At 37.3% G+C, this 16,083-nt stretch overlaps 2 protein-coding genes across 3 annotated transcripts in view; both read left to right on the forward strand.

Moving 5' to 3' along the window:
- Nucleotides 1–207: 207 nt before the first annotated feature.
- Nucleotides 208–1,436, forward strand: LOC148851690 (transcription factor IND-like). Its single transcript, XM_088946439.1, has one exon. The coding sequence runs from the start codon at nt 445–447 to the stop codon at nt 1,168–1,170; it is 726 nt and encodes a 241-aa protein (XP_088802565.1). The 5' UTR covers nt 208–444; the 3' UTR covers nt 1,171–1,436.
- A 5,973-nt stretch (nt 1,437–7,409) lies between these two features.
- LOC148851691 (uncharacterized) overlaps nt 7,410–16,083 on the forward strand; it is a 29,382-nt gene continuing 20,708 nt past the window's right edge. Inside the window, exons 1-4 of one of the 2 annotated variants that reach the window (XM_088942625.1) lie at nt 7,410–7,882; nt 15,147–15,221; nt 15,331–15,392; nt 15,502–15,677. In XM_088942625.1, coding sequence (XP_088798751.1) covers nt 7,630–7,882; nt 15,147–15,221; nt 15,331–15,392; nt 15,502–15,677 — 566 coding nt within the window. In that variant the 5' untranslated portion in view covers nt 7,410–7,629. The remainder of the gene's footprint in view (nt 7,883–15,146; nt 15,222–15,330; nt 15,393–15,501; nt 15,678–16,083) is intronic. The other variant, XM_088942626.1, reaches the window with a different exon arrangement.

The following is a 16,083-nucleotide window of genomic DNA, read 5'->3' on the forward strand; positions in this document are numbered from 1 at the left end:
TGAGTACTTCCCTTAAAAGGAAAAAAGAAAATCTTAACCGTCCATCCATTTAATTCTTGTGAGCCGTCCAGCCATCCCATGCATCCTCCTAAGAACACTTCCTTCTTTCATTTTTGTTGGTTGTTTCATACCCAAATTGGTAAAGAAATAAACTTCCAACCCAAATCACCCCCTAAACATATATTATTTTATGTCATCCAGTCTGTTAATGGTACAAAAGGCCAACAAGATTTCTCTCCATTCTCCCTCCACCAACCAAGACTTCATCTCATCATCTTCCTCCTATATATATAGAAAAGCGATAACTGTTACTTGTTCTGATTTGCACAAAATCCTTCAACACCCAATCTGTTCTACAGTCTCCCTTTTTCTTCTTCCTTACTACTACTGTTAAAAGTTAAAACAAAGAGATCGACCCACAACCCACAACCTTTTGTATCTATCATGGATTCCAGCCACAGTAGCAACACCTGCAGTAAGCCAGCTTGGAGTCTTGACATGGCCATGGATATGAATCCAATCCTCAGTGATCAGCTTCCTTGTGACTTTGTTTGTCCTAATTACCCTTTTCAGGCGCATCATCAAATACAGAATAATTCTAGCCATGTAAACAGTTCGTGTTTCCTCAATGATCAAGTGGGAAGACAGCTGATGAGAGAGGAACAAGAAGAGCCAGAAGAAGAGCTTGGGGCCATGAAAGAGATGATGTACAAGATTGCAGCGATGCAGCCTGTCGACATCGACCCAGCAACAATTCGTAAGCCAAAGAGGCGTAACGTTCGTATCAGCAACGACCCACAGAGTGTGGCTGCACGCCACAGAAGAGAAAGGATAAGCGAAAGGATACGGATTCTCCAGAGACTTGTTCCTGGGGGAACCAAGATGGATACAGCCTCGATGTTGGATGAAGCCATCCGCTACGTTAAGTTCTTGAAGAGACAAGTGCACCAGCTTCAATCAAACCAGCACTCACCCCATGTCGGAGTAATTGCAGGAAACTTTCCTGCCGCCGGCAATTGGCCGGTGATATCCAGCAATGCTCTTGGTTCTGCCTCTTCGTCGTCTGCGGAGCATCCTGTTGGAGCCGGATTCACCATTGGAGGAGGAGGGGGCGGCGGCAGCATCCCATGTGACACCATGGTCTTTAACCATGAGGTAATCAGTGATTAGTGACTTGAATAGTTGACGATTATCATGAACTCTTGTTGGATTAATTACTGAAGATGGATTATCGATCGATTATGGGAAGCAAACTGTATATACTTGTGACGTTAAGCCAATTCTGCTAGCTCTTGGTTTCATTCTCTTCTAGACGATCATGTGAAGCAAGGTTGTTAGGATTTGTTTGACTAAATAGAACTTTGAATGATGATAACCGTTACCTTGAGTTACATATATATTATATATAAATCTTTTGAAGTCTGATTTCTTTTCCTGGAAGAATACCATTGGAAAATGACCTGATCATTAATCTCTCTCTCTCTCGTACGCTGCTGTGATGATATCATCACCCATAAGATGTCGAAAGCGACATTGACCTTGGAACCTTGGAAATAGGAGCACTCAATTCTTAAATTAATGGAAGAAATCAAAGTTGGTATTGACAAAATAGGAGCAATCAATTCTTAAATCAATGGAAGAAATCAAAGCTGGTCTTGTGACTCTTGTCAAATACTGTTTTTAATTTGTAAAGAAAACAAAGTCATGCATATTGGGGATTGGGGAACAGGCGTTATGTAATGCTTTGATTCATCATCATCATCTCTCTCTCTCTCCCTTCCCCAAATCCCCTTCTTTCTCTCTGAAGACGTGCACACGTTGGTGCAGAAAATGGTTAGGTCGTGATGGGTTTACCCAGTGAATCTGGTTCCTACTTTGTGCAGAACAAACCAAACTGGTACCGTACTCTTGTGACATGTACTGAGAAACAAATTGGAATACCCCAGAAGCCAATTGATTAGATTCATGCATGAATCAAATATGGGTTGGGAATAGTCAAGTTATCGTATGTCTGGGTGGCTGCATGGTTCATCATCAGTTTAAGTTTTGGTTCGTATTTTCGTATTCATGACTTAGAAGTTAGAACACGGTTGATTAAAGAGGTAGCTATACTCCTGTCGCCTTATCATCAAGGTCTGGATTAATATATATGTTTTATGTGCTTCATTATTCCTAAAACTTTAATTTGCTTCATCAAAGATTTGTTTAACTGATTTCTGTTTTGCAAAGTAGATTTATACGTTATGATCTGCGAATTATAATCTGTAGAACTCGGAACAAATATTAATGGGAACAGCTTCCAAACCAGTTCCCCGAGAACTAAACCCCATTTCTGTGCAGTGCAATGAGACCCGACTGAATCTGATCATTTAATTAAGACAAGTCTCTTGCAGCTATGATGCAGACTTTCATGTCTGTCTACCCGCATGTCACAGCAAATTGTCTTATATACTTTGTACTAAAGCCATATAAACTACAGTTTTGAGCTGATGTTATTTGCTTATACATCCTTTTTTCAAATTCTGAGTTATTGACTTGTTGTATGCATCAATCTGCCTTCCAAACGGATGTTATATTGCTTTTCTACAAGCCTGTCACCAAGATCAAGTTGTACAGAGGTGGGTTCAATTTCTATCAACAATGTTGCAGCCATACCTTCATACTGCTTCTTGTAGAATTCTATTCTTTTCCGTTAATCAAACCCTTGCCCATTTGCTGGTGTTGTATGATAAACCTTGTACATCAATTTGGCTTGGATTGATCAGATCATTAAAAGGAAATTAAATGGAAATATAATTCTAGTAGGGCCATGGAAGTGCAGATGTATTAGAGGGCGCAAGGGACTCTTTCCCATTGCTAAATATTAATTGCACTTGGGTGGTTTGTAGTAGGCACGTTAGGTAAGCACAATGAGTGAGCACATAATAACTTTGTGACACATGTCCCAGTTAATGAGTTAATGTGCTTTTCATTCAAATGTTAGACAAAAATTATCCATTATTTTATTATCTTTGTCAAAATAATAAAAATGAAATACGTAAGTGAGTCCCAACTCCCAACATGTTTAAGTTTTCCTTTTTCATTGTTTTTATTTTTAATTATTTTGATAAAGTTAATAAAATAATGGATAATTTTTGTCTAACAGAGTAAAAATGTTTGGGTAAAAGACGCATTAACCAGGACATGTGTCACACAGCTATTACGTGCTCACATTTTGTTGTCTTTATTTTCCGCCTCAGTATTTCTAGGACAGCCGAATAGAGACAACCATATATGCATTTTCCTTGTTAATTTCATTTATTTTGCAACTAAATATTATATTGTATCTAAAACCAACCTGGTCGCTAGAACTGTTTTTCCTCTGGTTCAGTTTGACCGTCTAATCAAATGGGTCGGACCATAACACGTTAGTATTTATATATATAATTAATTTTTAGATGTAATATATGTATATATAAATATTATTTTATGTTTTTAATTTACTTACTATTGATAAAAATTGTTTGAATTTCTCATTTTAGGCCAAAAAATAATTTTTTGGGGGAAAATGGCAAGGCACTTTGCAACTCATAGATCTTGTATTACCCAAATTCCAAAATAAAAAACTCACTTCGACCAAACAACATTGAGCACAAAGTTATGGCCTCTAAAAGTTTGCACATACATTGAGTGTACAACCAATGGTATAATGTCTGGGTTGAACTGGTGAGTGATTCAAAGATCTAGAGTTAGGTTATTTTTTACCATGTCAACATTTTTAACCAAATGCCAGGTTTTAGGAGAGTTGGACCCAAGGCTGGGTGATGATGTGAGTGATTCAACTGGTCAAATCAATAACGGGTTGAAAAAATATATTGTGTTATAAATCCCCCTTCTTGAATCATTTGATCCGTTACATTGTTGCTTGTCTCTCTATACAAATTGATTCATTTTGGATGGAATTAATACTGGATAATTCACAAATTAAAGAAAATCAAAATAATCAGACCCCCTTCTGTTTGATATGTAATTAACAAAATAATTTTCGTTTGTTTAGTTAAAAATAAATAAGTTAAATCTACTAATTAACATGGTGTTTGGAAGTGTGGGCGTTTTTTGGGACCGATTTTTAAGAAATGTCCATGTTTCTAAGACCTGTTTTTTCACAAAAAAATGCTTCTACCACGTAGGCAGTGAACAACACTATGCTGTTTGGTAAAGTGATTTTCATCACCATTTTTCATGTATGTGCTGACAGGTAAGCACCACATAGGATACACATCAGTCAACCGTTGGAAGAAACGGTTCACCAATGTAATTTGGCGTTTCATGCATCGGTAAGATTCCGATTTTTGGGATTTGCCCAATTTTTTAATAATCGGCTGAACAAAACAATAAGATACATGGGCATTTGTTAAAACACCTATGTAAATCCAACGTGGCACCATTTTTTTGAAAAACCGCCATGGTTCCAAACATCCACTTAATAATATGTCCCGACTGCTGAGGCATTCCAAATATCAAATTTGTACGATGAAATTATTAGCAACTCTTATGGCTACAAGCAAAACTTATTGGGTCAACTAAAATGGTTATATATGAAGACCATAATTCAATATTTCAATGTTGGTGCGGGTTTCCGCATTACAGCTCTTCAAACAATTTAACCGAGTTTCATTGGTGAAACTCTAGCTCGGCTCTGACCAGATTAGTAAATTCTAGCTTGGGCCAGCTGGGTCTGGCTACTACTGCGTTCAGATTCTATGGTGTAGTCCAATCATCCGGTCTGGCTACTAATGAACGTAGACATCTTGTCTACTTATCTTGGTTCTACTAAAAAACAATCTACTGATCTAATGGGCAGTGCATGGGTTGGTTTGGTTTCATTTAAGATAGCTAGAACCAATTCTTACAGGTTTTTAGATTTTTTTTTCGAGGGTTTACGCATTGAATCTTTCTTTTTTTTTTTATCCTTCAAATAAGGAATGTGTTCTTTAACAATTATATTTAATTTCAATAATAATAATAAATTCCCGATCAGTACCTTATACTTTGGCTCGAGTGACAATTTGGTCATCGAACTTTAAAATACAACAATTCAGCACCCAAACTTTCAAAGCGTGACAATCTAGTATTTGCCGTTAACCAGTCCATAAACAGTCGTTAAATGACATTTGAAAAGTCAAAAGTGCCCTTCGAATGCCACATAATTCTCTTTATCAACCATCCAAACGTTGTTGACAAAAAACTAAACTGTCCCAAATCCTAGCCTCTTCTATTCAAAAAAGTTGGCGATTGCTTAGAAGAATCTAGAATTTGGGACTACTCATTTTATTGAATGTTTGGATGGTTGATAAAGAGAATTAGATGACAAATTCTTAGGGCATTTTTGACTTTTAAAATGTCACTTAACGGCTGATTAATGGACTAATTAACGACAGGTACTGGATTGTCACATTTTGAAAATTTGGGTACTGAATTGTCGGATTTTAAAGTTTGGGGACCAAATTGTCACTCGAGCCAAAGTACAAGGTACTGATCATTGTAAATAATAATAATAATAATAATAATAATAATAATAATAATAATAATGTAATCCAAAACTCATCAATGTAAATTACGAAGACCCCCTTGTACTATGGGGTCAGTGACAAAGACCCCGTATACTTTAATTTGCAATAAATACCCCCTCAGCCATTAAGTCACATGATTGAAGGCATTAAATTACCAAAATGCCCCACTAAACTTTCTCTATTCTTTTCTTGCCCATTTTCTCTTAAAACCTAATTGACCCAAAAATATCGCCATTGCTTCTGACTAGAAAATACTTCTGTCATCTCACTAGTGATCATTACCGTAAAAGGAAGAAATCTTCGATAAGTTAATTAAAAAAGGGGCACTCATTTCAATTAACTTTTATGGAGAAGACAATAAATAATAAAAAATAAGATGGTTTCATAAATTAAAGAAAAGGGTCAAATAAATTAGAAAAGGGTAGTTTGGGTATTTAAAAAACTTTAAACAGTTGGATGATAATCTTTTTTGAAGTTAACTGACAGAAATGCTAACAAAGGGGGTCTTTGTCGCAAATTTAAGTACAAGGGGGTCTTTGTTGTAAATATTACTTTTTTCACCATTGATCATACACCATAGTCTTTGTAACCATAAGTGCTTGGGTTTCCTCAAAGTTTATATTTTATTTTAGTTTTTTTTGGGGGGGAGGGAGGTTTTATTTCATGGCAAGCATGGTTCCAAGGCCAATTCCATTAAGGCCAATCAAGGCTGGTTGTCTAAATTGTTTCTAGTAGGATAAACCTCTAGACACTTGAACCGGTATGATAGGGGTGAGCAAATGGGTAGGTTCTACCCAGAATTGAATGAAACCAATATCGAACCAGCCTTGAATTGACCCTACCCAATCTATACAGGGTAGGGTCTAGTTCCCTGGCCGGTTCCAGGGTCTAGGGGTTTACCCTACCCGAACCGACCTTGGTTGGCTTTGGTGGAATTGACCTTGTTGGAACTTGCCTTGGAACCAAATTTGCCTTGAAATAAACCCCATAATACTTTTGGGGATGCGAAGATTTGAACCCAAGCTTTCATGGTTACAAAGTCCATGGTCTCACTTGACCATTGAGTTACTGAAGTGATTTGATCATTCGTTTTCATTTTGATATTTGAATATGTACAATAAATAGTGTAAAATGTAATATTTATAAAATTTAAATTAATTTATAAGTTTTTAACCATATAATGATAATTTACATATTAAATTATCCAATTTAATCAATAAAGATAATATAAGTTTTACACTATATATTATATTTATTAAAAGTCAAATTTTTAAAGAACTTTGTTTTTTTTTTTTGTGTGTGTGAAAGAGGAGAGTAAAGAAAGCACAGGTTTCATGGATAGACCTTGGAATTGACCCCAAAACCACCATGGCCAAAACCAACCTTCATAGGGTAGGTTCCAGTTTGATCCCTATAAGGTAAGTTATAGGTTATGTCATGAAACCAAACCAAACTGGCACATGCTCACCCCTAGATTGTGACCAGCCCATGTTTTATTTTATTTTTTTTTAACTTTAAAATTAAAAATACCACAAAATTCTAAGGGACTGCAAATTAAGGAAGAAGAGAGAGTAGGCTTACCCACATGGCCACATTGATGCGGATCAATCCACCAATTAAACCGGAAACTCGGGAACCATCTCTTACTCCGGACAGTCCGGGTTGATGGCTTATTCGTTACCGTGCTAAATCAATTACACAAACCCACCCTTGTGACCTTACCAAAAAAAAAACCCACCCTTGTGTGGGCATTAATCTTATCTGATACCAATCTAGTGGCTAAAAGCACCCTCAAGTCATCAAGTGAAGCAACCGCTTTTCTGGTTTGTAAGTTCATTTCCCGCATACATGGAATGGAAAAGGTGATCAGTTTAACGATATCGATAATACAAACAATCTATTTGTGTAGTACTTACACCATATTTATTTCAACGTTGAAGTTGGAACCCCTCCAGACCTCCAGTTGTCCCTCTTTGAACATTTGCTTCATCGTATGCAGCAGAGCAAACTTTACACTCCAGTTCGTTTCAGTTCACAACCTACCCTGTGGTGTAGAGACTGAGATTACTTGGAGAAAATGGCTGAATTTGCAGCTGTTTCACCTTTGAATACTACTCATTTATGCTTCTGCAAATCTCCTGGGCCTTCTTCACATAGAGCCTCCTTCCCATGTCGCTCCTTTCCACTTGCTCTTTCTTGGAAGAACATCTCCATTGTTCGCGCCAAGAAGAAGAAGTCACAAGTTGAACCACCAATCCTAGAACCCTCAATCATTGAGCAAGTAACAATGGAGGAGGAGGAAGATGAAATTATTGATCAATTTGAAGATGGCAAGTATCCAGCTCCTTTGCTTTCCTGTGGTTTTAGTTGGTGTTCTAATAGATTATTGAGCTCTGTGAATTGGGTTAATCTTTTTTTTTTTTTTTTTTTTTTTTTCTTTCTGGTGGAACATAATTTAATTCAGTTTCCCATTGTGAATTTATAATGCGGTTCTCTATGCCGATTTAGATGCAGGTATTCTTTATTTTCTCGTTCTTTTCATCTATTTGTTTATTTATATTTATTATTTATTATTTTATTTTATTTTGAGCAGGCTATGAATGCTGAGCTTAATATCTTACAAAATGCAGAAAATTTTCTTTTGATAGGCGGGTAGATTCTTCTTCGTGTGATAAAAGCTTGGTTTAATTGGTGTCTTGTGAACTCATAATCTTGTCTGTGTTTGGTTGCAGTGCAAATTTATTTGCACTAGTACAAATGCATGGGAGTGGAAATGAAAAAAATGCAAATTCTCATTTAATTTTGTTTTGGGTTTTACTTTATTCTACTCCATGCCTTAATTTACTTCATTTGTACTGTAATCAAACAAAATAAACTAAAACTTGAAACAAAAATAGATCAGAATTTACACTCAAATAATTTGCACTGCCATAGTTTTGCAGCAGAGCAAATTTATTTGCATTGCAACCAAACACAGCCTAAGGGAGCTATCCTATAAAATATAATAGCGTATCCCTAACATCTAAAATAGTCTTGATTCTTATTTAGTCTGACCAACTTTGGCTATTTCATTCACAATATCACTACTTGGTTCATGCAAAATTGTGGAAAACCTTGGTACAACTTATGCTCTTCTAATCTTGGTTCCTGTTGTACTTTTATACCAATCAAAAAGCATAAATAAGAGGTGCAACCTGTAATTTCAAGCAGCTCAGTTGCATTACTCTTGCTCGATTGCTTGCTATTTTTGTGGGCAAAGTTTGTGAAGTGTGGTTTCACTTCTCCAATTGTGTGGTTTCCCTATCAGAATAAAATGGAAACTTAAAAAGAACTTACACGGATTATTGTGAACTTATTCTCACTAAAGCCTGCAAGGTATGATCTTTACAAGTGATATTTCTCGAAACTACTGCAAATTGCAATTTGGCTTGCTCATTCTTTGTCAATAAATCCATTATATCTGGAAACAGCTTAGATAAAAGCTTTTGCAGTATTGTCTATTCTTAGAGATGGTTACTGGGGCACCTAGGCATTCTGCTGGTTCTAGGGATTTGCCTGCCTACATACTCTGAAACTAGGCAGGTCTATCGGTTTTCTGAATGGCTGGCTGCCTTTGCAATTAGGTTGTCAGCTAGCCTTGTTTTTCAGATGGGCATCCCTTGGTTTTATAAAGCATAGGGTTATAAAATGTAACTAGACTTTGCAACATTATGTTCAACTTCTCAGTATCTATTTGAGTATTTGTCTTGTCTATTATTTAAACATGGCACAGAAGTCTCTTGCCATGTTGTGTAGGGAATAGGATGCCTAGGCAGTTGTTTGGTTTTCTGGGAGACTACCTAGTTTTGAAATACATGTACTGTAATTAGAAAAATTTTGCATCCTACTCTATTGTGCATGTTTCTCTCTTGCAGATGGCAAATTATATTAAATTATTAATGGAAAGAAAGTCACAAAGTATAAAGATAACAGGACAAAACATTAGAAGCTATTTGGGGAATGCTTGAGTCTTGGTGATCCTCTTTAGACTTCTAGATAGAGACCATCTTATGTCCTATGATAGTAGCCCAATGTTTGTAAAGGGAATCCGAAGAAGTGGAACAAGTTTTTCTTTGAGTCCTATGATAGACTACCTAGTTTTCAATGACTGATAGAAAAAAAGGCTTTTGATGGGTGTTACAGATCTAATCTGTATTGGTTTCAGTCCTAGAACAGTAGAGAAATAGATCTGAGAAGAGAGAAGAGAGAAAGAAGAGAAGGAGAGATATAGAAGAAAATCTGGTTCGAACTAGAGTGAAAACCGAACTCTCTAGTCGGCCAGGTATTATTTAAAGGTTTCTAATTTAAGTCACAAAGACTCTTATGCTCCTAACTAAGTATGGGACATAACACCTAAATCAAAACATAAAGGAGATTACACCATGCTACTAATCTAAGATAAAATGGCCAAACTACCCCTTAACAGCCGACTCTAACACTTCCCCTCAAGCTGGTGAGTATATATCATATAGTCCCAGCTTGTTACATATGTAATCCACTCTTCCCTGACTCAACCCTTATGTGAACAGGTTTGCCCACTGACTTCATGAGTTCCTTCTCTTTTACAGAGTGACAATTAACTTCTATATGTTTTGTTTTCTCATGGAAAACTGGATTAGAAGAATTGTGGACTGTAGCCTGGTTATCACAATACTTCATAGGGCCATCAATTTAGTACCCCATCTTCTGTAAGAGATTCTTCAACCACACTAGTTCACATGTAGTGTGTGCCATGGCTCTATATTCAGCTTCAACGTTGCTTCTTGCCACCATAGTCTGCTTCTTGCTCTTCCATGTTACCAAATTGCCCCCAAGAAAGGTATAATACCTTGTAGTGGGCCTCTTGTCAAATATTGAACCGATCCAATCAGCATCTGTGTAGCCCTCTATCTCAAATTTCCTCTACTCATCTATAACAAACCATGACTTGGAGATCCTTTCAATTACTGTACAATCCTTAGAACTACATCCCAATGTGGAACCCAAGGATTCTGCATAAACTGACTTACCACACTAACTGCAAATGGTATGTCTAGCCGAGTATTGGTCATAATTTAACTTGCCCACCAACCTTCGGTATCTTCTAGGATCTTTAAACTCCTCACCTGCATCACTACTCAACTTGACATTTGGCTCCAGGGGTGTTTTAGCTAGTTTGGCTCCCAGCAATCCTGTCTCCTCTAACAAGTCAAGAACATACATCCTTTGGCACATATTAATACCATGCTTAGACCTTGCAACCTCTATCCCCAAGAAATATTTTAATTTTCTAAGATCCTTTGTTTGGAAGTGATCATGACATCATGTAGAAAGGTCTTCAATCTGTCAATCCCCAACCTATCACTGCCAGTAATAACAATGTCATCTACATATACCACTTACCACCAACAAAATCTTCCTAGCACCTAAATAATAGTCGAATACTGAATGTTCAACTTAACACTGTCTCATGCCGAATTCTTTCACTACTTCACTGGATCTACCAAACCATGCACGTGGAGACTGTTTAAGTCCATAAATGGCCTTCTTGAGCATGTACACCTTACCATCCTCCCCTGAGCAACAAACCTTGGTGGTTGCTCCATATAGACCTCCTCAAGAAGGTTACCATGTAAAAAGGTATTCTTGATGTTGAGTTGAAACAAAGGCCAACCATTCATAGTAGCTAGGGATATCAAAACATGGACTGAGCCAATCTTAGCAATAGGAGAGAAGGTCTCTATGTAGTCAATGCCATGTAACTGTGAGTAACCTTTTGCAACTAGACCTGTTCAGGGCCCCCGGATGGGCTTGAACAGGTATATGGGCCTGCGGGCTTAACCTTGGGCCAAAAAGCCCGGCCCGCAATAAATTCTAGCCAGGCTCGGGATTTGCCAAAATAGCCCAGCCCGAGCCCGGCCCGGTCCGACCTATAATTAAACCTAAAAACCCTAGTCGAATACCCCTCTTTTTTTCACCTCTTTGCCTCTTTCCCTTCTTTTTCCAGTCGAACCCTTCTTCTCCACATCCTCTTTCCCTTCTTTATATTCTTTTTTTGATGTAAATAAATTCTGATTTATATTGATTATTGAATTAAGAATTTATATTCTTTTTTTAATGTAAATAAATTCTGATTTATATTGATTATTGAATTCGGAATTTATATTATTTTTTAATGTAAATAAATTCTGATTTATATTGATTATTGAATAGGGAAAATTTCTAATTTTTTATTAGGTCGGGCTTCAGGCTCGGGCTCGGGCTTTTTATCAGGGCCGGGCTTGGGCTCGGGCCTAACATATTTCCATTAATGAAGAGTAAAAGCCCGGCCCGAGCCCGACCCATGAACAGGTCTATTTGCAACCAATCGAGCTTTCAACTGCTGTATACTACCATCCAGTAAATACTTGATAGTTTATACCCACTTACAACCTATAATATGCTTTCTGGGAGGGAAAATGGTGAGATCCCAGGTATGATTATGAGCCAAAGTTGAGAGTTCTTCTTCCATTGGTTAGTGCCACCTTGGAGAGGTAAGAGCTTCTTGGACATTCATAAGAATAGAAATAGAAGATGGCAGAGAAACAAACTGTTGATGAGAGGTAGAAAGATGAGATATAGAAACATAGTGCAACTGCATTTACCTTTCCACAAGGCAATTGGAAAGGTCAAGGTCAGAGAGGTGGTGAGGTTGGTGCGGAAACAATTGTTGAATTTGTTGACGGTGAAGAAACTTGAGGAGGAGCCGGTACATGTTGATGCGTATACACTTGCCTGATGGGTGGTTGTTTAACAGGAAGCTGCACTGGAGGTGAAGAATTGGTCACAACTATAACAAGAAGAATGAAGTCCTCAATAGGAACTAGAAGTGGAGGTGTCAAAAGAGGAGAGACATCTGACCCAGAGAAAACGGAACAGACTCAACGAATATAACATCAGGACAATCGAAAGAACGTTGGGAATTGGGGTTATAACACTTATACACTTTGTGGGTCCTAGAATAGCTAAGAAAGACACACTTAGTAGATTGTGTATCTTGTCCATTCTAGGCCCAAGATTATGAACAAAGCTCACACACCCAAAAACCCTGGGAGTGAGAGGAAAAGGAGACAAGGTGGGGAACAAAACAAAGAAAGGAGAATGACCTTTAAGGATAGACATGGGCATCTAATTAATAAGGAAGCAAGATATAAGCACAACATCACTCAAAAAATGCTTGGGTACATTCATATGATGCAAAAGGGACCGAGCAGTCTTTAAGAGATGTCAGTTCTTTATTTCAGCCACCCCATTTTGCTATGTAAGTGCATGAGGTTTGATAGATAATGACATATACCTGAGTGGGCAAGGGTAGTTGTATTCTGCTGAGAGGTAGCCTGGAGGAACCGCTCATACTCATCATGTGGGACACTTCATCATCTCTTTCTCAGAGGCACCCGTAGATGTAGAATGCATATGATCAACTTTTTGAATTTCATCTCCCGTACCACTACCACTAGCCACCGCATGATTTGCCCAGATTGAGGGTGGGCCATGTAGGTTATAACAAAAGTTGATAATGTCTCCCTTCATTCCATAGTGTGTACACTTAAACCATCAGTATGTCATCTACCATAATCTCCCCCTAAATCTCGACCTCGAATGCGCCCACCACCACAATTGTACATGGGACCACTATCACCACCATGACCTAGCTGAACTCCCCGGGCTCCTCTTCCTCCTCTGGAGATGAGCAAACACTTCCTCAATAGAGAGAAGAGCAGGTCCACCTAGTATCTATGCTCTTACCGGTTCATATTTAGACTTTAATCCTAGTAAGAGTTTGGTTACATCAAGTTGTTCTTTCTGTTGTTTCTGAATTTTGACATCAGATGTAGGGGGATGATAAACATTCAACTCATTCCCAAGATTCCTCATGCTACCGTAATACTCTTTAAGACTTTGATTTCCTTGCTGCAGATTGAAATACTCTTGGTAAAGCTAATATACTTGGTGGTGTTATCTTGCTCAAAGCAAAGTTTATTTGCATGGTCCCAAATCTCCTTAGCTGTATCTAAGAACATAAAGTTCACACTAATCTTGGGTTCCATGCTATTCTACAACCATGTCATAATTTGTACATCTTCTTGTTCCTAGTCACTATACTCTTGAGAATCAACTTAGGGTTTTTCCTCTCTCACATGCTTCACTTACTTCTTAACCTTAAGAAAGACCTCTACAAACTTAGCCCAAGGCACATAATTCTCACCATTCAGTTTAATAAAAGTCATTTGCACATCTAGGTAATCAGGGGGAATCATAACTAGACTTCTGTTCACTGCTGTCTCCCATAGCTGCCATAGTAAAAACAAACTTCCCACTCACTAGGATATCGCACCACTTCACTTGCTAGCCACTACACTACACTACTAATGGCTGATTACTGCTGAAAACATCTACTGTAAAAGTTTCAGCAAGAACAGTCACTGCGGTCATACACTTTCAGCACCACAAAACCACCCGGATACACCCCACACACATACCACTAAGTCTGCAACTAACCAATACTTGTTTCACATTGTAACACCCATGCAACCCACCTATTTAAACCACACAAATCAGCCCTGCACCAATCTGTCCACTACACCACCTGAAACAGCCCTTTTCGATCCATCGATTAGAGGGTTTATACCAACCACATGAAACACTCAGTGCACCACCGACTGGAGGCATGAAAACCTCCAAAATAAGAAAACGATCATTCCTTAAGCCCTTTTGTGAAACTCCAAGTGATTGGTGAGATCTCTATGGAAAACTAGGGTAGAAGGCGATCTAAAATTCTGGGTTAACTTCTGATTCAATGGCAGCTTCTCTGATCTATGTTACAGGTCTAATCTGTACTAGTTTCTGTCCTAGAACAGTAGAGAAACAGAACAGAGAAGAAGAGAGAAGAGAGAAAGAAGAGAAGGAGAGATAGAGAAGAAAATCTGGTTCAAACTAGAGAGAAAGTCCAACTCTCTAGTTGGCCAAGTAATTTAAAGGTTTCTAACTTAAGTTAAAAGACTCTTATGCCCCTAAGTATGGGACATGACACTTAAATCAAAACATGAAGGACATTACATCATGCTACTAATATAAGATAAATGACCAAACTACCCCTTAACAGCCAACTCTAACAATGGGAATATGTAGCCTGTCTTATTAGTTCACGAGTTAGAGGAAGAGAGTTATTGAAATCATAATGCATCTATTATACTTGCATACACATGTATATATACATACAAATAGATATATGCATATGCTGTGTTAATCCAGCCAATTCTAAGTCAGAAGCCTGACAAATCAGGTCATTTGCTTGGTTTTCCTACCATGATTGAAATCTATCCAAACAATTTTCTGACAAATAGAATAAAAAGTTTCTTCACCAATATCTGTTTCTTATTATGAGATTTTATAATTTTTTTGAATGGTAATACATTGATAATACCAAAGTAGAATGTTTGTGGAGTAAATGGACCACTATAAAATTTTCATGAAAATATCATTTTGTATGACCATTTTAGTTAAGATATATTTCTTCCAATTTCACTTATGTAGCTACTGACAAGCTTTGGAACAAAAACATGGAGTACTTCTCAACTTGTTATGAATTAAACAACGTTTGTCTTCCAGGTAATACATGTAGTAGAGATTCCTTTTTGTATATTTATATACATATAAATTGTTTATCCTTCACAAATATTGGTATTATGTCTAAACATTTTCTTTTGGATTTGTGTAGAGGTCTTTCAAGATGGTGATGATTATTTTGAGGAGTATGAGGTGGAAGATTCTGAACCTTATGTAAGCTCTCTCTCTCTCTCTCTCTGTGCATACCCATATGCTTGCATAGATAACACAGAAGACATGGTTGGGAGACAACATTTTGAGGATAACATATATATATTAAAAGGTTGGAGATGGAGGCGAAGGAGGTGGAATATCTCTTGCTGGAACATGGTGGGACAAGGAAGCATTAGGTATAGCTGAGGAGGTTTCTCAATCATTTGATGGTGACTTGAAAATTTATGCATTTAAGACATCTGCGAATTCAATCATTCAAGTGCGAATTGAGAAGCTTTCCAATAAGTAAGTTCCTTTGCATATTAATCATGTCTTTGTGCAATGCAATGTTATAGAGTTTCCTCTTATTAAATGATTTGTTACCTAAACAATTTTCATAATATTTGTTATTTTATTTTATTATCTTTTGGGGAAAACCTCTTATACTATGGTTAATAGCTTCAACTTGGATTTTAGGTTTTTAATGAATTCGAACAGGAAAAAGTAAAAGTGAAAATAAATTGAATGACAGAACAATTGATAAGGAAACAACCTATAAAAAAATGATAGAGAAACAGTGGACTCTGAAGAGAAACTCACTGCCTACAACTAGTGAATGAAATAGTCATATGAACTTAATTAAGGAAAACCTTATTTAGTCCTTTTGTCTCAAATGCAACATGTGCCTAGGCACACTTGGTGTGTGCCACAC

The sequence above is a fragment of the Nelumbo lutea genome, chromosome 5, assembly GCF_056320005.1.
Source record: "Nelumbo lutea isolate HS-2025 chromosome 5, American lotus-T2T, whole genome shotgun sequence".
Classification (NCBI taxonomy): Eukaryota; Viridiplantae; Streptophyta; class Magnoliopsida; order Proteales; family Nelumbonaceae; genus Nelumbo; species Nelumbo lutea.

What these genes read in the sequence shown, in the direction of transcription:
- LOC148851690 (XM_088946439.1), top strand. Translation starts at nt 445, where the DNA reads ATGGATTCCAGCCACAGTAGCAACACCTGCAGTAAGCCAGCTTGGAGT.